Source organism: Kogia breviceps, chromosome 1 (genome assembly GCF_026419965.1).
Source record: "Kogia breviceps isolate mKogBre1 chromosome 1, mKogBre1 haplotype 1, whole genome shotgun sequence".
NCBI classification, from domain to species: Eukaryota; Metazoa; Chordata; class Mammalia; order Artiodactyla; family Physeteridae; genus Kogia; species Kogia breviceps.
In genome coordinates, this window is record NC_081310.1 from 15,829,949 (window position 1) to 15,857,212 (window position 27,264).

Genomic DNA, 27,264 nt, shown 5'->3' on the forward strand with positions numbered 1-27,264 from the left:
CGGTTTTGGTCAAATTAGAAGGAGGTAGTTTCTAAACTGAGTATAGAACTTTAGAAAAATTAATTTTTCTTTATTTAAATAATTAAGCTCTAAATTAAGATCATTCGAAAAATATTTAGAAAGGCACATTCTATAGCATCGTTAAACCAGCTTGTTATTCTACTTAGTTTTACTTTGCAGAATTAATTTCTCTGATTTAATTTTTCTTATAATAAGAACAGTAAGATAAGTGGTTTTGCATAACTTCAATTATTTTAGTCATTCTTATACTGGGAGGTTGACTGAAACATTTCTTCAAAGTCTTCACATTTAATATTTCAGATTGTAAAATACCTTTTAAATGGCCGTATTTTACAACAGAGAAAAATAAGGGCTCATAATTCAAGTAAAATATTTTTCCTGTTTATTCTTATAGATCCAGCATTGAAGGTTATAAAAATTTTAAACTCAGCATATTTAGTTAAAAAATCGTAGGCTTTTGGGATAAAACCCAAGGACTGAGGCTCATTCTCTTATTAATTAACTTTTTCCTATGAAAAAATAAATTTTGAAGATGTGTGTTCCTAGCCTAGCTAACTTTACAAAACATTGGAAGGACTTCATATCCAAAAAAAGAATCGTTCATAGTATGTGAATAATTCATAAATATATGGAAACTGCTGGAAAATTTTAGAGAATGAAGTTAAGTCTTTATGCAAGGCTAAGTTAACATTTTTTGTCAATTTTTTCTATTTCTTCTTCTTCTAGTCCTTTAAAGAAGTTGAGGTTTTGTTGGTTTTCCACAAAATTAGGATCTATACATTATAATTTTTGTTTTGAGTTTTTCTAATAGAGGTTGTATTAGCAAAAATAGAGCTTAGGGCTTCCCTGGTGGCGCAGTGGTTGAGAGTCTGCCTGCCAATGCAGGGGACACGGGTTCGAGCCCTGGTCTGGGAAGATCCCACATGCTGCGGAGCAACTAGGCCCGTGAGCCGCAACTACTGAGCCTGCACGTCTGGAGCCTGTGCTCCGCAACAAGAGAGCCCGCGACAGCGAGAGGCCCCGTGCACCGCGATGAAGAGTAGCCCCCACTCGCCGTGACTAGAGAAAGCCCTCGCAGAGAAACGAAGACCCAATACACCCCTAAATAAATAAATAAATAAAATTTTTTAAAAAATAGAGCTTAAAGAGATTGATTCTTCTTATGATTACTGGGGCTTTTAAGTATGTTTTCTTAGACACCAACACTCCTCTCATCTCAAAAAAAAAAAAGATACTTTCAACAGAAATATTTGTTCATTGAACATTGCAGTTCACTTTGTTTGTAATTCTATATTGCAATCGTTTAGAGAATGGGCCCCCTGAGTCCTAATCTGATTCCTGAATCCATCACTAATAGCTGAATAATTACGGGAAAATTGAATAACTTCTCTTTTCAGCAGTTTTCTCATCTGTAAATATCTCATAGAAATGTTCTAATGATTAAATGCGTACATACAAACAAAACCCTTAGAATAGTGCCTCACTCATAAAAAGAGCTCAATAAATGTTACCTACTGTTATTATTAAAGAAGTATTAAAAGGTCATGATGAAGGAACAAGACAACATTTTGTTTAAAGATTTTGATAGCACTGATTTTTAAAAGCCCATTAAAGGGAGTTCCTTAGCAGTCCAGTGGTTAGGACTCGGTGGTTTCTCTGCCATGGCCCCGGGTTCAATCCCTGGTCAGGGAACTAAGATCCTGTGCCTGTTGGTTATGAAAAACAAAAAATCTGTTTGGTCAGGAAGTGGAAGAGGTAGGAATTGGTAAAGCAAATTTTTGATCTTTCAGTAGTTAATTTCACATTTAGTATTTGTAAAACAATGATAAATGTTATAAAAAATTATAGTAACCTAGAGTATGTTTTTGTCTTTATAATATTTTATAAGAAATCTATGAGTACAACCTATATTTGCAACTGTTATATTAGCAGAAAAGCCTAAGACTTTATTCGATAGGAGTCATCATCCATCATTACCTTGATTTTGAAGAATTATTAATGTTTTCACTAAAAATGTTCACTGGCATATTTCATCTTTTTATTTAATTCAATAGATTCAGAGGCGATGGCGAGGCTATAAGACTCGGAAATACTGCTTTAATTATTTTTATTTGAAGAAGTACCTGAAAGCTGTTTCTGAGACCAATGATGCAGTCAGGTGAGTAGTAGAATCACTAGCCTGCTGGTCACAATTTTAGAAAGGATACTCCATAGATGTTGATCATTATCAGACTTAGGAATATTTTCAAAAACTAAGTGATACTTTACTCAGAAATTTATTGATAAGAGAGATATCTGATTCTCTTTAACAATTTGAGGCTGTTGTATTTTTAAATATCTTGTACTCTTGACTGTAAATTAGATTATTCATGTGTGTAGTAGGCCTTCCTTGACACTATGCAAATAGCTTAGTTTCAGTACAATTGCCTCATTTTGAGATGGATTTATCTGTAAAAGGATTACATAGATGAAGGCTTAAGTATGACACTCCTCAGAACATGTTCATCGGCAAGAACTTGCCTCTCAAAGAAGGAAACATTATGGAACACATTAAAATGGACTGCTTTACTGTCGGTTTTTATTTCTGTAAACACATAGAAAGATAACACCGGGATTTAGGCCTTAGGGCGATGTCTTCTGTAGATTTAAAGTTATTGCAGCACTATTCATGCAGCGTTACCAAAGCTCTATGTACTAAGTTTTCATATTACTTCAAAAATAGCTAGTCTTCTCCTCTTGTAATATTGCTCCATTCCAATAACATATAAGCGACGTGTGATTATAAGAGATTTCAATAAAAAGGAAATAGTGACGCATCATAGTTGACATTCACATAATAGTTTTACTTTCAGTTTTCACATACATTACCTCATTTTACTCTTCACGTTTTTTGAACTAGAGAGAACAATCGATATTAAGTTTTTAAGACAAAGGTGTTGTCTGAGACCCTGAAATTATACATATATCATAAGAAATGTCTAAAAACTAACTTCCCCACTTTTAACTTTCTCGCATATGTTGTGTGTATAAAAGAGTCTGGTCTTTGGAGATTGAGTATGGGGAATTTGTCAAGTTGATTGCTTTGGAAATAGCAGTGAAGATTTGGGGAAGCTGGAATAGGATTTAGTCAATGAGGAAAGTTGGAAAACTCAGAGACACGTGGGCCACAGGGGCTGCTATTTAATTTCTTCCTAAGAACTCCAAAGTTCTCTTGATGGGCTGGCTCTCTGTAAATGTCAGACTTGAGCTTGTCAGGAGGAAAGAGCTAGTGGAAGACGCAAGGGGGAGAATTTGAGCAGGACCGGGCCTAGGGTGAGGCAAGGGAGACTCTTAAGGCACAGAAGGTAAGGAGGCACTCACCGTCGGGGGCGTGCAGGTGCGGACCCTGCACTTTCCCAGCCTTGAGAGTGTATCCTTCAGTTTTACACTTAAGAGGCTTCACTTGCTTCATCCAAGTCCTATGCCTGAATAGGAGAAGGTCCTCAGAGAGACAAACATGTGGAAGGTGGTTTTAGAAAGGCCTGTTTCTTCTGTTCAACAGATATTTCCATTTATCCTTGTTTTGTTCCTGATTTTACTGGGAATATGTCTAGCCACTAGAGAGTGGGGTGCATCTGTACTGACAATTTGGTTTAGCCTGGTATTCCTTATCATATTACGGACTTATTCTTTTCACTTCTACCTCTCTTAGAGGTCATACTTTTTTCAGGTGTATGTTCTCCATCAGTGATTAATTTCCTCATTGTTTACCCCCTCTTTGTTCTTGTATTTATTCCTAGACTGTTTGTAGTTCCTTTGCTGTTGTCACTGTTGTTATTTTTGTCTTGGAATGGGGTGTTGTAAAAAGAGAGTGTTGGGAAGGGCTAGGGCTATGCTCTGGGGGTGGTAGGAACATGGCGCATGGAACATGATGGAAGGATTGGCTAGGGATAAATCCAGCGGGGACCATAACATACCTGAGCATCTTAGACCATATTAAAGCCAGGAGTGGACTTCCTTTTGAAGGAGAGCAGCGCCATGGTTACACCTATGTTTTGGCATGCGTGTTCAATTGCATTTTTCATAATAGTTATATTTAAATAGTCTGGTACATTTTAAAAATATCTATTAGGGTATTAATTTTGCTGAAATAAAGTGTTTTCTTCTTTCTCATGGAAGAATATGCAACAGATTTGTTTGGATTGTTTCTTCATGTTTCTTTATCCTATTTTCCATTGAAAATCATTGGAATCAGGACTCTAGTTACCTTTTCCTTCATAACAAATTCCACCCAAAGCAGCTTAAAACAGTACACACTTATTATCTCATCATTTTATCTGTCAGGAATATCTGGGAAGGCTTTGCTCTGTGCCTGGGCCGAGGTCTCTCATGAGGTTGCCCTCTGACTCTCAGCCAGAGCTGCCGTCTCATATGGAGACTCGAGTCGGGGAAGATCCACTTCTAAGCTCACTCACATCAGCCTCAATTCCTCCGGCCGTTGGCCACTGGCATACCTCAGTTTCTTGCCACGCGGACCTCTCCATAGGACAGCTTATAACGTGGAAATTGGCTTCCCTCAGAGCAACTGAACCAGAGAACAGGAGAAAACATCCAAGATGGAAGCCATATCCACGTCCTAATATCAGAAGTGACATCTTACCACTTTTGCTGTATCCTGTTCATTTAAAGCAAGAGACTAGGTTCATCCCACACTCAAAGGGGCAGGATCACACAGGGGATGTCTTCTGGAGTGGGGAGCATTGGGGGCCACCTTAGAGGATACTTTCCATGTACAGTGACTTGCATATAGTATGTGTTCAATAAGCATGTAGATTTTCAGCATTTGCCTAGGACAAAAGTTACTTTGCATTAACTTAAGGCAATTTTTTTAAACATCTTTATTGGAGTATCATTGCTTTATAACAAAGTGAATCAGCTATACATATACATATATCCCCATATCTCCTCCCTCTTGCGTCTCCCTCCCACCGTCCGTATCCCACCCCTCTAGGTGGTCACAAAGCACCGAACTGATCTTCCTGTGCTATGCGGCTGCTTCCCACTAGCTATCTGTTTTACATTTGGTAGTATTTATAAGCCCATGCCACTCTCTTACTTCGTCCCAGCTTACCCTTCCCCCTTCCCCGTGTCCTCAAAAACCAACAACAAAAAAATGGTTCTGAATAACCTAGGGGCAGGACAGGCATAAAGACGCAGATTAGAGAAAGGCATCACATTTTTCTGTGATGTCTTTTCTAGATTATGTTTCAAACTTTAATACCGTGTCAAAGCAATTATGATGTATCCTAATTACTTCTACCAACAAGCATTAAAATGTATAGTTTCTGTATTTCAAAGAACATATGAAAGATCTAGTGCATTCCACTGTCTTTGGACAGGATAAAATCATTTACAGAAAATAAATTAGTAAAATATATTTTATATCAGAATACGTTTTGCACTTGAATTGTGTTGCACAATTCAAGGCCAGACAACACTGGCTTAACTTTAGCTTATCTGCTCTTTCATTAATAGAAATAGTTTGTCTATTCTATAGTTAATAGTAAAAAACTATATATATATACATATATATATATATATATATATATATATATATATATATATACACACACACACACACACACAAGAATATATTCTTTAACCAAGAGTGGACTTATCACAAAGATAAATGGAATTGATTAATTTAAGGCTGAGTTTGCATTTGGTAGACAAGTTTCTTTGTAATATCTAGCTTGATATGCAAAAATTGCCCCAGGTTATGAATGAGAAAATTATATAAGGAAATTAAAAATTAGCTACAGAGTTACAGATTAGTAGCTTTAATAAAACATTATTAGCTTGAAGTGCAGAAAACTGACTTTTTTTTGGACAGAAATTCAAGCTAAAAGTAATATATTCCCCCAAGTTTAATGCTTCAGTGTAGTTGTTGGTTGTTAATAGTACGTAACGGTAGGTCTGTTTTGAGTGTAAATTTGTCATTCATCAAAGCAAATTAGTTTTTCAGCATGTTAATTTCGTGTAGCCCTGGTCTGGCTAGGAAGATTTTTATGGGTATAATTCTTTACCTATCTTTACATACATCAGCAAAGTTTTTTTTAAAGGATATATTTGTTTATTTTGTTTTTTCTGTAACAGCTTTATTGAGATATAATTCACATACCATACAGTTTATCCATTTAAAATGTACAATTCTGTGGAGGTTAGCATCGATAGATTCACAAAGTTGTACAACCATCGCCACAATCAATTTAAAACATTTTCATCATCATAAAAAGAAATCCTATACCCTTTCCCGTCACTCCCCCACCCCTACCATTCTTCCCATTCCTGCCCAGTCCTAGACAACCCCTAATCTACTTTCTGTCTCTGTAGATCTGCCTATTCTGGACGTTGCAAATAAATTGAATCTTATAATATGTGATCTTTTGAGACCGATTTCTTTCCCCTAGCCCGACGTTTTCAAGCTTTATCCATTTTGTAGCATATATTAGTACTGTATTCCTTTTTCCTACCAATTAATATTCCATTTTATGGATAAGCCACATGTTATTTATCCATTTACCAGTTGATGAACATTTGAGTTGTTTCTGCTTTTTGACTATTATGAATGATGGTGCTATGAACACTCATGGACAAGTTTTTGTGTGGCCATATGTTTTTATTTCTCTTGGTTACATCAGGAAAGCTTTACGCTAACAAATTCAAGAATGAGTGGTCAAGAACACTAACTTTGGACTCAGATTAAAGTGGATTAAAATTATGGTTCTGCCACTCTCTAGTTCTGTAACCTTGAACTAGTTACTTATAGAAAATAGGGTTCTTCATCTGTACACTTTGGAGCAGCAATATTTACTTTGCAGAATTTTTGTGAGGCATGCAGTATAGGAGACGTTGAGCATATAATTGACATTCTTCAAATAGCAGCTATTATTATCAAGGACAAGATAGAGAAAAAGGGAGCCAATATTTGTAAATATATACCTCCCTATGATATTACAGAATTAGCATTCAGTTTTATATGAGGCTATTTTTAATTCAAAGTAAGCAAACAGATATAAAATTTCATGAATTAGGTTATATATATATATATGTTTTTAGTTTATAGAAGCATTAATTGCCAAGTACAATATAAGTCGTCAGTATTTTGTAACATTAAACCATGTCTAAAAACTGTCTTTCAGAGAGCTCGAAGGAAAAGCAAAGAATAGAACATAGTACAAAGTTGGGAAAGAGACAATCAATGAAAACACAAACTTAGTGTTTTCTTTTTTAATTTAGAATTCTTTTACCATTCTATGGTAAAGAAGAATATATATCAACATAACACATGCATATTGTTAAATATATCATCTATTAACAAATGTTTTATGTTAGATAAAAGAATCGCCTTACCACATTATTTTACCCAGTCCCTAATGGTTACCACTTTCTTCTCTTAGCTATTTCTTCTTCTTCTTTTATTTTTTTATAAATGTATTTATTTATTTATTTTTGGCTGCGTTGGGCCTTCGTTGCTGTGTGTGCGCTTTCTCTAGTTGCGGCGAGCAGCGCTACTCTTCGTTGTGGTGCGCGGGCTTCTCATTGCGGTTACTTATTCTCTTGTTGCGGAGCATGAGCTCTAGGCATGTGGGCTTCAGTAGTTGAGGCATGTGAGCTCAGTAGTTGTGGCTCACGGGCTGTAGAGAGCAGGCTCAGTAGTTGTGATGCACGGGCTTAGTTGCTTTGCAGCATGTGGGATCTTCCCGGACCGGGGCTCGAACCTGTGTCCTCTGCATTGGCAGGCGGATTCTCAACCACTGCGCCACCAGGGAAGCCCCGCTATTTCTTCTTGTACTCACTGAATGTTTCTAAACAATATGCTGATCTGATATTGCCTGATTTTACACCTCAGATCTTTTAAATTAGTTGTATGTAATATGGTAGAGGAGGATTTAACTCTCATACTGCTCACTTCCACTTGTATCTCTTTTTAGATGAATCTATATCAGTATTTACAATTTTGTGATTGTGGAAGTAGGGTTCTTTACAAAAGTAATTAATGTAGGATGAGTATACTTACTTTATTCCTTTTTTGGTAAATTTCTATCTTCCTATTTTTTCCTCTTGTCTTATATGAAAATTATATATGCCATTAATTATTTTCCAGTTATTCTATCTTAATAGGAAATCCAGTTAAGTCCCCCTTTCCTCTGGAGCATGCCCTCTTTGGCCTCCTCTTCGTCCTGCTCCAAACAGACTACATTTTCTCTAGACACAATAAAGATTTCTTCTTGAGAAGACATTTCTTAACTTCCTTTCTCCTGGACTGGAGTCACTATTCTGTGGATCTGTGTTACCTTTTCACGCTTTATTTCCTTGTTTTTCCTGGAGCAACTGCTATAATAATGATCATGGAAGGCAATTTTTGGAGTCTTTGCTTGTTTTAAATGTGTCTTATTCTATCCTGAAATTTGATTAGTAGCTTGGCTGCATAGAACATTCTAGGTTGCAAATTATTTTTCCTTAGAATTTTGAAGGAGTTGCTCCCTTATTTTTAACATTCAAAATTGCTAAATACTCACTATTCTGTTTCTCCTCTCTTTGAAAGTGATCTATTTTTTTTTCCTTTTTCAATGTGTGTTAGTTCAAGTTCACCAAGAAACAGATGCTAAGATGGAATTAGATGTGCAAAAAGTTTCTTGGGGGGAGGAAGCAGGACGAGGTGGGGAAAACCTTCAGTCTGTAGCACAAGTCTGACGCCTATGAAGAGAGAGAAGGAAGAAAAATTGGGGAAAGACTGGGATTGCAGCACGTTTTCAAGAAAGGCTGATGGCTTGTCCTCAAGCCAAAGTTACCCTTTGGAGGAGTCTTGCTGTCTTGCCAGAATGATCCTGCCTTAGTACCCCATCATTCTCAATCATTGGCTGGAAGTGACCTGGAGAAGGTGTGACCTTGGTGTGAACATGTTGGAGGATCCAGTAGTGCATTTATAGGTCATTAAAGGATGTTTTGAATTTTTTCCCTGACATTTTTGAAATTTCTCAATTTTATGACTTCTGTGACTTTTATTTGCTTCCATTGTTCTGAGCATCAGTGGATACTTTAGTTCTCCAGTATTTTCTTATATTATTTCTCTGATAATTTCCTTGTTTCTATTTTCTTTTATTCTTTTTTCTTTTATTGGCTGGATGATGGACCTCCAGAAGTTATGTGGGGAGTCTCTTATACTTTTCTGCCCCTTTCTTTGCCCTGGGACTTTATCCTCCCATTCTACTTCTGTGAGAGACTTCCTTCCTACCCTTCTACTGAAATTTTTATTTTAGCAATAATTTTTAACTTTCATGAAATATTTCTACTGTTATGATCATTTCTTTTTTGTAGCCTTCTGTTCTTATTAATAAAATATGTCATATTTCTCTAAAATACTGGAGCAGAAAGGGTCTTGGCAGGAAGCAGAATCCACCTCAGGGTTTATTCCTCAAATAAAGAGAGTTAAATGAAAGGGTAATTGCAGAGATGTGCACAGGGTTAAGGGCTCAGCAAGAGAGGTTTTGGCATCCAGAGACCAGCAACAGTGCGATGTTGCTACTACTAGGGTGGAAGAGTTAAGGCAAAGGAATAACATTAATGGCTATAGTGAGAACCAAGGAGAAGTGAGAGCCCCCGACCCCTGGCCGTGACCTATACTTGTAGAGGCATTCAGTTATTGCCAGAGGTGTGTGGCATCAAAGAAGAGAGAGGAATGAGGAGGACATACCCCCAACTTCTTCCTCCTGAATGCTAGTGTTCTGTTAGGCTAAACCCATCTGTAAAACCATTTGTACGGCTTGATCCCAGTGCAGGTGTGTAGAATGGATTGGAGGTGTGGCAAATGAAAAATAATCAGCACTGATAATAATTCAAGTTCAGAGGATAACTTTTATTTAGTCTCTGTGATACCGATTTCCTCCAGGGTGGGTTTTTTGTGTTCTTTTTTTTTTTTTCAATTGGTTATTATCACCTTCCCTTTTAAGTTGGAGCCTTCCCTCACGCAGCTGGCGAGCTTCAGCTGTTTGTTTACACGTGCACATGAGGAACTGAAGTGCCAGTTTGGGTGTGTACGTACATAAGCAGGTTTTGTTGATTGGCAGGCTTTGGTTGCTTTTAAAGTGGTTGGACAAGGGAGTTGACCCCTTTCACTGGGTAGATGCCCAAATGCCAGTACGTGGAAGTCTTTCTTATAGGCTATTTCGTTTCTCCAAAGAAGAAATTTCTGATACTCTGTTGAGGGAGAAGATGCTGTAGCTGCATTTGGGTGAATGGTGAAAGAAGGGACTTGTGCTTCACACCAACAAATTTCCCCTGTGAGTCCTATTCCTTTTCTCTCAGTTCCTTCAGAGGACACACCTTTGATCCCTCACCTAAGTGATCAAAACCTGGATGCCGCCATTCTCTGCACGTACGTGTTAAAGAAACACACAAAAGTGTGTGGCCATTGTAGTTGTGTAGCCCAAGGTCCAATTGCTAAATTGTGGCAGAACTGAGATGGGATTCTACATCTTATGACCTCATAAATGGTGCTCTTTCCAGTATATTATACTATTTTAATACTATTTTAATTCATTTCAAAATGAATGAAATGGTAGAAAGATCATAGGAAATAAAAGTTTCTCAATTGGACTATGTTTGACGCATAGTGTTAAATTCTGCATGTCACTATTTATGATGAATATTGACTCAAAAAATCTGCATCCAACAGAAGACGACCAGGAATTTAAGGGACTTAGAAATCATAAAGAGTTGGAATTCTGAGACTGGAAAACAGCAGCCTAAATGAAGGCATGATGTCAGTCTTCAAATTTTAAAGAACTGTCATGCACTACGTTTATCAAAAGGGAAAAAATTAAGGCAAATGGGTAGATTTGCATTCAACATGCAAAATATATTTCCAATAATTCAGTACCACTCAGTGATAGGTTGACTTGTGAGCTACAAAATATTCCAACAGAAGGATTCATCTCAAGTGTCAGGTAGACCTTTGTGTAGAAAGAATTTCTGCATTTGATGACAAGCTAGGAGATTCCCAGTTCTCTTTAAATCAGAGCTCATTTGCTTCATATGGTAAGAAATATATTTAAAAGAAAACAAATCTCTATATTTATTTGCCACAAAACTCAAAGCACTTTGAATTCCATAAAGGTGCTAGGAAAATTTAAAGAAGACTAATCTTACATTCCTTATACATATTCCATAAGTATATGGTATTAAAAGTATCATTTACCATGACCAAGACAGATATGATAATACATGTAAATATTTTATATATACACATTGTAACTATGTATTTCAAAATCTAAAGTTAAAAGTGCTCTAAATTTAACTATTATAAAAAAAAATTTGTAATACTAAAAGATGTTTTTGAAATCCCTTGTATATACTCCTGATGCATAGAGGTGGTTTTATATTCCCATAGTTAGAAAAGGTTATCTCAGAGTGACAACACCCCAACAAATCACTAGTATTGGAGAAGGAGGACTCATGTATTTCTCATTAATAGGACCATTATTACAATTTTAATGTTATATTTAAGAGGCCTTGTATTCATCGACATGCTTACCAGAATGCCAGATTGGAGAAGTCAAAGTCTGTTAACTGCATTTTCAGCTCTTTCTGATCTGGATAGGGCTGATGAAGCAACACATTTATGAAACCAACCGCCAGTCCTTCTAAGAGCCCTAGGCAGCTCTCCCATATTGGCATGAGCTGGGCTGCATGCTTGGTCTCCTTGGTTATTCTGGAATCCATATACCCGTGTGCTTAACTGAGCATATTAAACTCTGACTTTCTGTCCTTTGTCCTTTGCTATTATTTTTGTGTGAACAACTTCCTGTTCAACTATGAGAAATTCTCTTAGGTCTTAAAATTTACAGTTCCTCTCTCAATATTTCCTGTTAAACTGTCAGTGTTTATTCCCAGCGACGATAGTTACAATCCAGAACTAACAGCCTGCTGTTTCCAAATATTTATTTCAATATTTGTGTTAAATGCTGTCTTTGTAATCTGCTAATTTGCATTTGTTTTCAAGGATAAAGCCAAAGAAACAAAACCTTGAGTCATTTTTATAAATATGCATCTAGTTTTTAGGAAACTGAATTCAAAAGATTTGAGCATAGTCTCTCATCCTTATAATGGTTATCTGGGAGACTCAGTATGGCCACCCTTATTGTCTTTAGGTAATCTTGCTCTGGCAGGAAATCGTGCAGAGTCAACAAATGCATCAGGCTAATGACAAAACTGAAGAACATTGAGATCGCTTAACATTCTGCATCAGGGAAGCACAGCACTAGATTTCTACTTCCTTGGAGTTGAAGACTTTTGAATACAAAAAGCTTGCTAGGCAGCACATTTCCGATTGTGCTTTAATTAACAAAGAAATAGAAACAAGAAGGAAATCAGCATGTCCTTTCAGACTGGTAGCATGCTCAGCCCTGCAAAAGCAAAGCTGGAGCTACTAGAGTGAAAAAATCAGTAAGTAGTGTTGGTATTTGCCCCCCTTTTTTGGTCACATGTAGGTTCTCCAGAACTTTCATCAACTTTATTTTAAAGTCAGAATTAATATTAAGTGGGAAAATACTAATGGAAACACTAAGAATCTGGAGTATATCTACTCCATCACTGTTCAACACATGCTTGATAATAATAGCTTCCTCTTTAGACACAGGTACAGCGTGGACAAAAATCATAACTGAGTAGTTGCTTACATGGTACAAACATAAACAAAAGAAATACTTTATACAGATTTATCAAAGATTTCTGGCTGTTCGTATATCATATCTATGTGTTTTTAGTAAATAACAATAAGAGAAAGATCAGTATGTAGTAATCAGAAAACTAATAATTAATTAAAAAGCTAAAATTTGATATGGACAAATTTACACATTGTAAACAATGACCAGCTCAGTAAATAGATTGCAGTCACAGTAAATCATGTTTACTAAGCACCTGTTGTTCATGTGAGGTTTTATATGTTATCTATCACACAGATCCCCTTTGGAGATATACGTTATTGTATATTAAACATGAAAAACTAAAATCAGGGTTTCAGTAACTTGGGTAAGTTCACACACCTAAGTAGTGGTGGATCTGGAGATTTGAACTCAGTCTTCCTTTTTTTAAATCAAAATGCACTGCCTCTTTGTGCTTTTGAATTATTGCAAGCTGTATCAGTTATATTTCAACTGTGACATATAGCATATCGAGGCTCACTTAAAACCCATTCTGAATTTCTCATAAATCGCCTTCTTTGCTGTTGGGCCTAGAAAACTAAACACTCCCTTTATTAGACTTTCCTTGCAGTGGAGGTACCATGTGACTTGGTCAGGGCCAATGAAGTAAAGTATTTAAAAATAACCATTTAAAATGGGAATTTGACTATTGGAGGCATTTGATGTCAGATTAGAAACCATTAGAATGTAGTGTAGAAGATTTTTTCAGATCCCATCTACTCTACCATGTGATACAAATCATTAGCAATCGCGTCTTTGACATTAATTGAAATAGTAGGTACATTTCAGAATATTGGTGTATGTGCCCCCTCTGTGCCTCTTTCAGCAAATTCCTATGAAAAAAATAGGGAAACTTGGACTAATAGTAGCCAACCTACAAGCAGAGGTGGAAGGTAATAGTACTTTGCTAAGGCAAGTGCTCTCTGTGTACAGTCTGTATTTGATGAGAATTTTATAATTTGGAAACTTGTGGTATTGAAAAACCCAATTGCTTCTATACCTCAAACTGAAGTGTTTATAAGCAGTGGCTATGAAGTTTCGGGCCTTAGCTGGAGACAAACCCAGGCCTTGGCAAGTATGTGAGCCCAAGACAGAGATCAGACTGGGGATGTCATCTTGCCTGATAATGGCTAACGAATTCAGACCAACCATCCTCATGACGACATCTAAGCATCAAAGAACTATCAACATGGTAAACAATTTACTGGCCAAAATATAGTAGAAGCTGAGAACTCAGAGATGTAAGTCTACACTCAAAGCTGCTCTTGCCCTAAAGGCATCTGCCTATTTGAAAGAACATCTACCTGACTGCAAAAGAGCTGTGCTTTTGGCAGTCTTGCAGGATCAGGAGGAAACCAAATTCTAAGTCAGAGCCGCCAAGAGTAGGAATTCTGCTTAACTTGCCCCTGTTCTTTCGTCCAGAATCCCCAAAAGCTATAACCCTCAGACTGTCATTTATCTGAGTGATTCAGGGAACCTCAAGTCTTGCACTTGAACTTAGGCGCTCCTAGACTAACAGTGTCCCAGGAACCTGACAGAAGCATATGAAGAGCCTCTCAGAGAGAAGATGCCCTAATTCTAGGCCTAAAATTATTCATACAAATCATTTTTCAAATGCAACATCATGCACAGTGAAAGTACCAGGGATTTAGGAAAGCAAGACACCACCATGAGTGAGAAGCAGCAAAACAAACAAACAAAAGATAGTGGAAACAGAATCACAAAGCCTTAATTTATCAGAATTACCAGGACTAGACTATAAACCAGCCAAACTAAATGTTTAAAGAATAAAATCCAAGCTAGAAAAATTTGGCTGTTTGGCGAACTGCCATCTTCCCACACAAATCTATTGTTTTGGCTGACTGGAAGCCCTGGGTGTTGAAAGATTGAGTAGCAGAGCACAGAAGCTGGTATCTAAGACCGTACGTCCCTAGGCTTGAAAACTATGTCTACATAAGATCCGTGATTGTGGTTACTTGCTCGTGGAACTGACCCGGAGTGAAAAACCCAAACCCCTACTATACTGACAAGGGTATCTGTTGTGAAAGAAATTCCAACCTGGCCAGCTGCAATGTAGCTACCCTCGGGCAATCATAAGGCTCCTGAATTTGCACAGAAAGATCATCCCGTCCAAGGTCCATCTCATATGTGGTCGTGGAAGAGGACAGACCAGGAATACTCTGTTTGTCTCCCCAAGAAACCACCTCGAACAGGAGCTGTGTAGCATATTTGATATTCGCTATGGACCAGCCACTGCTGTTTCTTTCCCATTTTTTCCCTAATGGGGAGTTTCTATTGGGTTTATTTCATTCCTCCTCCACCACTGAGTGCTGGCTGTGTTGTAAGTAGATAATTTTAATCTGAAGACTTATTAACTAATAAAAGATGAGTAACTTTAACAGAGGTAAAATAGCACTCTAGGGAATTTGGAAATAGTAAATATCGAGAGAAGTTACCACCTCTAGGCCTAAAGAAGAGTACTGAAAGGAGGAAAGTTTTTGTTTTTTTGTATGTCTGCACCACGTGGCTTGCGGGATCTTAATTCCCTGACCAGGGATCGAACCTTCACCCCCCGCAGTGGAAGCACAGAGTCTTAACCACTGGACTGTCAGGGAAGTCCCCGAAGGAGAGTTTTTGGAAGAGCCTCTCCGCACCCATTAATGATGAGACTCAGACCTCATTGGCGAGGATGTGGCAGCAGCCTACTGGATTGTGGAGTTTTCTGAGATGTCACGGACCAGAGCTGTTTTGCAGCCAGGGTGCCAGCCGAGATGAGCAGGAAGCTGCCCACCGGGGTGCTGGTGGACAGGGACAGATAACTTACCTGTTGGGGTGACAGCAAAGCTCACTAGAGGTTGGCAACCACTGGATCCCCTGCATATAGCTGACAGCCATGCCATGGAGACAATGAAGGAGGCGTATTGGAACCAGGAAGAGAAACTCCTGCCTCTGCTTTTCCTTGAAATAGCCCTCCAGTACCCTCTATTTTCAGACTAATGCTGTGCTAGCCAGCAAAGGGAAAATGTTTATGGGTCCAGAGCCAATTTTACAAAACAAGCACAGAATTGTCGACTTCAAGCTGAGAGGCAAAAAATCGATAACTGACAAATGTTGACTTTGCAGTGAGGTGGCCTGTGGAAAATTCCATAGATTTGATCACTCCAACATTTGCACTCCAACATTGGCAACTTAACTTCTGTTATTGTTTAGGCTTTTCTAAACGTCTTTCAGCTAAGAGTGCAAAGATGACTTAGTTCTGGGTGATGAGATAGGCTAGTTCTCCTTCCATTTTTTTTTTCCCTTTTCCCTGGAATGTGCACAAAATGACTGAGGCTGCAACACCCATCTTACCAGTGATAGGAAACGGCTACGATGATCACACATCAACATAATTAAATGTATATATATTTATAGATAGCTTTAAAATGTGTATATTATAAAAGAACGCTCTGGGTGAGAGTCACGGAGTCTATGTAAGAGTATAAGTGTTACTAAAAAGACATTTATATCTAGACTTACAAAATTCATTTATATAAACGAATATGCTTTGAACTGTGAGTTTACCACTGTTTATTTTACATGGAATCATACTCAGATGTATCATGATATATAACAGCTTTTTATTCCTGTAACTTTAATATTCTCTATGAATTCTTTGACTCCATTCCGTCCTTCCCGCATTTGGATGGCCCAGGGCAAGACACTAAATATTTGTCCAATTTGGCCCAATAGAGTAATTTAAAGAATCTTTTAATATGTCCGTTTTTCATAATTCCTTGAGTTCCCCCTTGTCTTCTCCAACATGTTTTATGGATGTATAAGGGGCTTGCGTTACCTTGTGGCCCTAGGGGTTAAGAGGGAGTCCTGACTTATATTTAGGTTAAAAAAAAGTGGCTGGTTGTCTGCATCTCTGTGGTTATCGGTCTTGTCACTAGGAGTTCTGCTGGCATCTGCAGCTAAAACCCGCCATGTGATGTAACCAGTTGCAGCTTGATTTAGGTCTGGTGGTTTTGCTTAGCTGACCAGACCCTGCATCATCTCTTTCTGCCTCTGTCAGTCTCTCTGAGATCTTCCACATGCTTCAAATGATGCCTTGGCCAAGGCTAGCTACCCTGCAGACTCTGATTCAAGGTCGTCTGTATTTTTGCCATTGTAGTCCTCATGACTTGACCCCTAGCTCTCAACGTAGATCTTGCTTGTCCCTAAAATGATATCATGAACTTCCTGGTCCTCGTATGCAATATAGGAGCCAAGGAAGACTTACCAGTGCTAAGCAAACCCTTCCTACCTGACCACACTATTTGATCCTCTTTGCTGGCCTGGAGCCATCCCATATTGTCTTGGGCTGCCTTGCACAAGCGGGATCCTCCCGGCATCCCAAGCAGGAGGTAGGAAAACAATATTTGTTTTTTTGTCATCCCTCTCAATCTACCAAACCTTCCTCTCTGCCTCCAAGACTTTGGCCTGGAGTTCAGTGGTCAGGGCATAGGTCACTACATAGTGACCTCTCTCCTTCAGGCCCTTCTTCCTTCCACAGTCCCCTGGGGTTGGAAGGGACAGACGTGCCACTCTCCCTTCTTGCAGCCTTCCCCGCAGCTCATTTTTTCCTCATTCTACGGTGGGACCTGCTCTCCCGGTGGGCTGGGTTATCCTCCAATCAGATTAAACATCCCTCCTCATGAAGGAAACAAGAGAGGGGGAAGTATTCTGTCACGACAAGTAACATCTATGTCAATAGGTATAAATTTGTGTCAAAATGTCCAATGACTATTGTGTGTATGTATATGATATTTATACCATAATTTCTTTAGGAAAATCTTTTCCTTGTTGATGGACATTTACTAGAACATTCCTCTGCTTATTTCTTTTTGCATTTGTACTGTTTTCTTTTTTCTGCATAGTTCTATAAGGCTTTTACATAAAAGTTTAAACATATTTTATAGTTCGATGCATATTAGCTTATTCTCCATTAAAAAAGTCAATTTATACTTCTACCTTCAACGCATAGGAGTTTCTGTTTCCTTTGCCAATACTGGATTTTGACTTTTATCACTGCCAATTTAATAAAGTGAACAATTCCATCTAAATTGTATCTAATTTTATTTTTAGGAATTTGAATATCTTAAATTGGCCATTTGTATTCTTTAACGACTTGCCTAGTTCAATTTGCCTATTTCATTTTATTTTAATTATTATTCATATGGATTTGTAAAAAAATCCTTGTGTATGCTAGGGAAACAAACCCTTTGGCATCAGTGATGCAGTTATCTGCCCTTGTTTGCTATTGTCTTTCCAACATATTTACGGAGATTTTGAAATATGCTGACCTTTCAATTTTTTCTGGTTATATTTTTCAGTAACTTCTTTTTTGATTTCTTCTTTACATGACTTTAAAAATAGTCATCCATATTTTCTTTTGATATTTTAGGGTTTCTTTTATAACTTTTAATATTGAAACCATCCGGAATCTATTTGATATAAGCAGTAAATTTGAAATCCAGCTTAAGATTTTTAAAAATGGCTAACAAGTTATTCCAATAGCATTTATTCAATAATTCACTTATCTCTCCCTGTTAAGTGCCATCTTACCACATATTAAGAGTCTTCACATGTACTTGGGCCTAGTTCTTGACTATTGATGATTTCTCTCTCTCTTTGTAATCCTGTATAGTATTTATTGCATGGCTTAAGTAGCTATAAATTACTTTTTATTTTTCAGCTGTGGCTCTTTTTGCTTAATTTTTAAAAAAAAATAATTTTATTTATTTATTTTTTGGCTGTGTTGGGTGTCCGTTGCTGTGCGAGGGCTTCCTCCAGTTGCGGCGAGCAGGGACCACTCTTCATCGTGGTGCGCGGGCCTCTCACTATCGTGGCCTCTCTTGTTGTGGAGCACAGGCTCCAGACGCGCAGGCTCAGTAGTTGTGGCTCACGGGCTTAGTTGCTCCGCGGCATGTGGGATCTTCCCAGACCAGGGCTCGAACCCGTGTCCCCTGCATTGGCAGTCAGATTCCCAACCACTGCGCCACCAGGGAAGCCCTTTGCTTAATTTTTATCCAACTAAATAGTGAGTCATTTTGGCATGTTTCAAAAAAATAGCAAATTGGGATTTTTAAATGGGTTTAAATTAAATTTGTAAATAGTCTAGGGAAAAATTATATTTTGATAATTTGAGTTTTCCTGCCAGACAGTGAGGCATATATCTTCATTTGTGTGGATTTAAAAAAAATGTACATTAATAAAAGTTTTTTATACAGGGTCTACCTATTTCTTGCTAATTTTATTTCTAAGAATTTCATATTTTTCTATTATATTTGCTAATGGTATATTTTCTTTCATTTTCTAAGTATTTCTTTTTTACATATAGGAAAGCAATATATCTTTTGGCAGAGTAATTTTATACCTTACTAAAATTTCTAATTGGATCTCAAATTCTTGTACTTTTTTTTAGTACTGAAGCGAGATATCAATGGTTTGTTTTCTCATTCATTCATTCAACTATGTAACGAGGGGTAGAGAGTGAGCTGGGGCCGTGGGCAGCTGTGCTCTTGCTGATGTCCTCCTAAGTCTGATGACCTCCTGTCACTGTGGACATTGATTTCATGAAGCATGATCAGTGTGAAGCTCCACAGCTTATGGGCTGCCTTTTCTTTCTCCAGTTCACTTTAATCAGCGGCTCTCAGGCTACTTTTCCCCGTTCTTCTCCAGCCCAGCTTTGCCATCACGTCTCAACTCAGTCAGCAGTTCTGATCAATGAAAAGAGGAATTGCTTGGCCTCCAGTTCTCTCCCTCAGTTCTGCATCCTAGTCAGTCCCTGTCTTTATCTGTCTTGGTGAGGGTACTTACTAGGTTCTTCAACCTTGTTCACACATTGATACTTCCCACATACTACACTGACTTTGTGATTGAGGAAAATACCCTGAACTTGTACTTTACATTTAATTGAATATGACAGATATTCTCCATTTCTTCAATTCCTAGTTATTCTCTTGAGTTTATGATGGGGGTTGTGACTGTTCCTTGTTTTTTTTCATATATTTTTGTTTATGTTTGTTCATTTGGCTGATTTAAGAAAGGCAAAAAAAAAAGAGCGTACATTTACTGTTTTCCTACAAAGCCACACATACTTATTTTAACAAGCACTCAATATTAGCTTTTATTGTTATGCTTCCTTTGAGTGTCATTTCTTTACTTTTTTCAATCTTACTCTTTCTTCAAGGTGTGGAAACTAAATCGTTTTGCATTTATAGATGCATTTATAGAACCTTTGTTTTTATTATTCATATATATGGTTCTTTCTTAATTAGAGCAGTTTTATTTTAACCCTCGATACTAGTATTCTTGCATTAAGATATGAAAGTTTTATCTTTGTAATAATGACCCTTTTTCTATTTCCTGTTCTTTCCAGTTCTTAGAGTGTTCATTAAAAAAAATGTCTGTATGAATGCATATATATTTCGAAGATGGGGTCATATATTCTTCCTCAGTATATGAAAATTTGTTAACTTATATATTATAAATCTGGAGGAGCCACATTAGACTTTCAATGGTGGCAAAGTCTGATTCTCTTAAAATATGTAATGCTTCTTTTATATATTGTTTCATGTTTTACAATAAATATATAATTAAGCAAACATTTACAATAATATTCTGATATTGTCTGAAATGCCAGTTCGCACATCTTACATCCTCAGAGGCTATATGATGCAGATGAAAGAGCAAGTGTAGAGTCTTAACAGACCTCAGCATGAACCTCCCATTGAAACCACTAGGGATTAATCTTTCAATCAAATAGAGCTATTGCCACTCAAGCACATTATAAATTACTAACATATATTGAGCACTTATGGTATACTAAGTGCTGTGTTAAACCCTTGATTCTCATTATCTCCTTCCATTTTCACAACAAACCTGTAAAGTAGATATTATCACCTATTCTACACTTCAGCTAGAAATATTTTAGTTTTGCTTCATTATGTCTAGGACTTCCCTCTAAGTATTATTTTTCATAAGATTCTTAATTAGGATGGAGATATCTGTACAGATGTTTGGTAAAGAATGGTTACCTTAAAGTAAGGGTAAGCATAGAATATAGACACTGAACTATCTCATAATTAATTATTTGGTAAAGTTAAATAAAACCCATTCAGAGCAAAGCAATATTAAGAGTAATTTCCATCCTGTATTACTTTTCTTTAATAAAACCCATCGATTTCCTTTTTGAAACATATTTTATTTTAAAGCTAGTCAATAGAACTATTTATTTTTATTAAACGTATTATTTTCGGTTAACAGGAAGAGTGGTAGATTTTCCGTTGTTGATACATGAAAGAGATTTGACCCATAAAAAGTGGCTGTTTCGTAGATTCATTTGCTGGGTAAACTGTCAGGTAGCCTCCATAAATGGGCTGTCGTGTTATTTCATTTATTTTTATTATTTGAACTGAAATTAACTCCACAGTTTCACAATTTATCTCATGAATCTGAGCAGTTAAGTAGGACAGAAGAAAAGGTGCAGTTCCATTCGGCTCTAACATATCATTGGCTGTCAGGTAAGCCTTGTTAGGCTGTCCATCCTCATTTAACTATCCCACAAGATCTCTTAATGAAGTTAAGCCCCAAGTTCACTCCAATAATTCTGTGGCAAGAGTTTGTGCAATGTAACAATTCATCACTTGTCAGGAAGGCACTTTTAGTTTATACATTTAATAAGGGCATCCTCTAGCTTGGTTAATTAGAAGTGAACAGTTTGCATATTTACTAAATGCAGAGTGTCATTGCCACCACGGCCTATTGCCTACATGAATTATTTCTCTATCTGCAATAAACAGCTGGGTAATTATTACTGCCATAATCAGATAAATTCCCTCTGTAAGGCTTTTCTTACATGGCAATTCTTTGAACTCATCCAAAGCTGAACAAAATTTATAACTCCAGCAGCGAGGCCACTTTTTCATACTACGTTGTCCCTGTTCCCTGTTTCAAGGACATAAGTGGAGCACCATAGATATTGTGTAAATAAGGAGAATAAATATGATTACCTAAAGATAATGTTTCAATAAACCACATTTAAAAAATAAAATGTTCCGATCTCAGCCAACTAAATGATAGCAGGTTGGCTTTATCGAATTGTATCTAGGTGACAGGCTCTTTTCGTAAGGGCTAGCCTAAGACATAAAGAAAATAACATTTTAGTTTTCAAGGACCAAATTAGTCTGTAGTGTTAACTATCCGCATGACTTTCTTTCTGTAGAATCACTTTATATATGAAGAGACAATAATTATAGCAATTAATCTGGTAGAATTTAGATAATAATATACTAGAGTGTCTAACTTAAAGTATAGCATGTAATCTTTCTTTTAAAAACAGTCTATTATTTATCCATCATTAGTAATTGATGACATAATCCATATAATCACTTTAAAATATGGAATGATATCAACTATTTGATCACAGCCTTTTTATGTTATTTTTATTTTTACCAAGAATGCACTACCTTTAACAATTTGCTATTTCAAAACATTTTTAAAGCCAAGTATATAAAAAGGAAAAAGAAACCTTCATTCCTGAGATAGAATTAATAAAAGGAAAAAGCTTATTGCATCGGGTATAATTTTGTTATATATGTATCTGTGTATATATTTAACGTTTTTCAAATTTAACTCTTTATACAATGAATTTCAAGAAGTTTACAAAAGACATTTATGAGTAAAAGAAACAAGGATCATGGTAAAGGAAAATACAGAATGATAACTCTGATGGTGTGATTGATCAGGGGATGTGATTAGTTAAGCATGTCCCATTGTCAAAATGGAGAAAACATTACTGCATATGCAAGAAAGAGCTTTTCTAGAAATTTCTGGAAATTTCACATATGAATCCTCAATAGGAGACACAGTAATGTAGTGAACAATGACTTCTGTAACTTTTTTTTTTTTTTTTAAACAGAAAAGAGCTCTCTGAATTTCAAGTCTCTCTTTTTTGTGGTGATATTTGGGGGGGGGGGGGGGGAGAGCCAGAACGTAGCAATAAACTGTTACTCATTTGAAAGCAAGGGACTGAAATATGTTGGTTTGTGGACTTAGCCTGGTGGTTGTCCAACTTGGAGGAATGGATGGATTAGAAGTTCTTATCTCTCACTTATCCGAGCTGATCCTCTGATAGGAGGTGGATGGAAGAGAGTTGTTTTTTGTGGTTTTTTTCCCTTGTTTAATTCTGTGTTAAGGATTGGTAATGCTGTTTTTAATATTGCTGATTGAGAGTAAATTTATATAGTGGAAATCAGATTTGGGTACCTGATATCTTAATAATACACATTTACAGTCATACTTGAAGTTACATTTTAAGTTACTGTGAAAGTGTATTGAGAAAATGTAACTATGGCTAAAAAATTATTTAAAATACCATCCAACCGGCTATTTGCCCTTCACCTTATTTGACCTCTTTGAAGCACATGACAGTGTTGATTACTTTCTTCTCTACTCTCTCTTGTAACTTAGATTCTCTGAAGGCACTCTCTCCTGGCTTCCTTTCTACTTTTCTGCTCGTTTCCTCTCCCTTTCTTTTGTGTACTCGCCTTTATTTGCCTGATCTTGAATCTTAGTATTGTCTCTTTGATGCACTTGCCGCTTCATTCTTTATCCTCTGGACAGTCTCCTCCACTTCAGTGACTTCTGTTACCACTTACGTTTTGATGATTTATAAATCTGAATATTCTCCAGCCAAGAATGTTCTGATTATTATAAACATTTATTCAAATGTCTGCTAACACTGCCACTTGGACACCTCAAATTAAGCATCTTTATATGTGAAATAATAATTTTTTCCCCAAATCTCTTCTTCTTATGGTGAACTGGACCATTTTTCATTTCAGTGCCCAAGCCAGAAACATGGGATTCATACTAAAGATGCTGTTCTCCATGCTGTTGGTGACCGAGCTCTCTCACTTCTTTTACTAGCCCTCTGTTCTCATTCCTCATCAAGCTGTCCTTCCTCTGCCACCTGAATGACTCTGAAATACAGATCCGATTAACGGAATCTGCTGTATTTCCTTCCTTTTAAGGTTTCCCCAGTAAAAGGTGACTTAGAGGTCCTAGAAATATGTAAACTATAAACACGAGGATTATACTTGAGAGCATCTTCTTGGCATAAGAATTAAGCATACCCAAAGTAAATGCATCACAGTCTTAAATAGTTATAATGCTTAAAAGCTTGGATCATTGAGAAGAAATTGTTAACAGGTATCTTAGTTAAAATATTATTGTAGAAGGGGAATTCCTAAAGAGTGTGTGTGTGTGTATATAGAGAGAGATACAACTAACAGGTGTGTGTGTGTGTGTGTGTGTGTGTGTGTGTGTGTATATATATATATATATATATATATATAAAATAGAAATTTTGTGACGATGAGGAAATGTATGCAGTGGTGTCATACTACAAAAGCAGTGAATTTAAAAAGCATCACTTTAAAAAAAATACTTTTTCCGTTCCCCCTTTGTAAGCCTTTAAGCTTTTTCCATCTTGTTTACCTTCTCATCTCTCTATTTCCTCTCTCAGGAGTGACATTGAAGAGAACTGAGAGAAAATCACCCCAGTTTCTATCTCTCTCTGTTCTTTCTACTACTATACTGAAGTATTTTCTTATCCTGGCTAAGAATACATAGGATAAGATTCTGTTTAGCATTCATGTGATAGAGATATCTAAGATCAATTATAAAATAATTGGTCAATAAATAGTTTTCCCAAACTCATTTATTGAAGTTACATGTGATAGACTGCTTTAAAATAGTTGCCATCATCCTATGGTAGGTCAGTGCTTTATGATAGCATCAGGATTAGTTTAGAGAGGTCCCTGATCCGTGTTGAGTGGATTGCATGAAAAAGCAACCACACTTATTTTTGCTTTAAAGTGAAGTTAACACATTTAAAATAAGAGACGATGTTTGATTTTGGAGTAAACGCAAAGTAAATAAGAGCTTACAGTTCTTTTCAACTTACTCAACCCTGAACTCTACCCAAAACAAAACTTAAGTAGCTTGATCCTCCTTCTCCACTGCTGAATGAATTACTGTGAAGATACACTCCCAAGGGAAAGATAATGTGATGTGCCTTGAGCTACCTTTTTGCAAGAAAGGCCCCATGCTGTGTCTCAAAGTCACCGTCTATAAAGTCATTTCATTTCACAAAGAAGAACAGGAACCTTGTTAATGATACCTGCCCCTTACCAACCTCAGGGGGATGTTGTGAGGATGAACTAATGTCTGTGAAGCATTTGGAGCTCCTGAAAATAATGCACTGAGTCAATATATTTTATTATTATGCCTATTATTGTATTTGGCTCAATGTTACTCTCAATTATTGGACATCATATATATTACATAAAATTTTACTTCCTTTTATAGAAGTTGTCCAGAATAGTAAAAAGAAAATAATTTTACAGTGATATATGTGCATATGTTTAGAAAGAATGCTATGCAAAAAATTCTTTTCAACTGAGTCTATTCAAAAGAGCCAGAAGAAGAAAAAAATTGATTTTCATGAATGATCTTTCAATGGAGTCTTATTGCTTTTTAAAATCATGAAAAGTATGCAAATGAAATAATGGAGCAATTGGATGCTCCCTTTTTACGATCAGAGTGAAGTCATGGTACTGTAATTTTATGACATTGACCATTATCTTCTTTTTTCACTTTTTTCATTGTCAAAATATCTAGTCTATAGCTTACAACTTTGCTAGCATTACCCTTCGAGAGACTAGTCACCCTTGGTCAGGAAACCTTTCTTCTGCTGTAAAGTGCATTGCCCCCAACTTGCTGTTGATAGATCAAGTCTACCAAAGAAAGCTGGAGTTTTTTGTGAATAATGCCTCCCCGTTTCATTACCTCTCCCCTCCATCCCAGCTTGCTCGCTTTAGTGAAAGCCTGTTCATTGTCCTGTTCCCAACTCCAGTACCTTTTCTGACCCCTCTAATCAGAGTGGAGCTCTCTGAACTTAAGCACTGTTTATGTGTTTCTTCATAGACTTATTCTGTCTATAAGCTAGTTAGTTATCAGCTATTTTATTTGCAAGCTACTTGAAGGCAGGGACTGGACTTTACACAACTTTATTTCTTTTAATATTTTAAACATACTTATGACTGCCTGAGTGAATAAACAAATGTGTGTTAATTTTCTTCATGATATTAACTGTAAAACTAGCTTAGACATTTTGAAGGGAAATTGATCTATACTACAAACAAAGGATTTTCATGAGTTACTGAAAAGTGTTTTATGAGAGCCCTTTTCTAAATGTTTTCAAAATGTGAAAGTCTTAACTCCAGATTTCAGAGTAAGATGTGATTACATTAAAACCATATTTTCCCTTTTGAAAGCACTGCCCTAATGAAATTTACAACACCTGTCCAACAATTCCAGGGCCTAGGTAACCAGGTAGATAAAATTAGTGGTTTAATTGATTTGACTGACTTAACATGAAGCTTTTGTTTCAAATGCAAATATTTTGAGTATCTTAATGACTTCCAGATCATCTGTTCTAAGGTTTTATCAGTCTCAAAATATTTTTGGATGTCACGTACCAACTCCAAGCATGTAATTGCTTTATTTGCAGTTAGTCATTTTACTTATGTTTTAGGCTTAGCCTTCCCTTTTTCCTTTTATTAGCTTCTTATTTGGTTACATTAATATGGACAGATTGAGAGTAGACAATTGTTAGAGATACAGCGTAAGTCCGTTCAATAAATTTAACTAAAATACTTCTATGTCATAACATACCACAGCAGAAACTCATGCTATTCAGCTATTTTTATTTTGAAGGCTTCTTACAGCAGAAGATATCACTGACTTTGCCATCAGACACAGTGAGGACTCTAGAGAATTGTTTAAATCCATTTTCTTAGAGCTATATATTTTTCTTAAGGATGGTACAGATGATAGCCTTTTGTTTTTATTTGAGAAAGTATGGAATTTGGGGCATCTGTGCTTTTAAAACAATCTCCATATAATTTTTAAATTTCTCTGTCGAAATTATGATTTCTGTGGAAGTATTGGGATGTACATATCCTGTCTCCAGTGTAGTACTTCATTGCGCTTTAGCTAATGTGGTGATATTCATAATTAGATCATTAACTGAATACAATTGCATCACTTCATGATGTCATACTGGTGAGTAGAATCGAATCACCTCACTTCATCAACAGAGCTGACAGTCTCGTTGCCGTAGCGAGTGCTTCTGAAACTTTAGCAGGCAGGGGATTGACTCAGGGTCGCACCCCCCAGAATTTCTGATTGAGTCGGTCTGGGCCAGAGCCTGAGAGTGTGCACTTCTAGCGGTTCCCCAGTGAAGCTGCTGCTGCTGTTGAGGGACCACACTCTGAGAACCACTGTCCCTGGCAAAGAGCCAGAGCCTGGGTTCTACGTCCCCTTCCCAAGGGAGGCCTTCTCAATGTGGCTTCTTCCCTCTTCTAATTAAACCACCAGAAGTGATGAAATGCACTGCTAGTCGGCT

The 27,264-nt window shown here is 36.8% G+C and overlaps 1 protein-coding gene across 4 annotated transcripts in view; it reads left to right on the plus strand.

Moving 5' to 3' along the window:
* SPATA17 (spermatogenesis associated 17) overlaps positions 1–27,264 on the plus strand; it is a 333,016-nt gene that overhangs the window by 47,551 nt on the left and 258,201 nt on the right. For all 4 annotated transcript variants that reach the window (XM_067020824.1, XM_067020823.1, XM_067020829.1 and 1 more), the window contains one exon: positions 2,076–2,179. In XM_067020824.1, the coding sequence (XP_066876925.1) occupies positions 2,076–2,179 (104 nt within the window). The remainder of the gene's footprint in view (positions 1–2,075; positions 2,180–27,264) is intronic.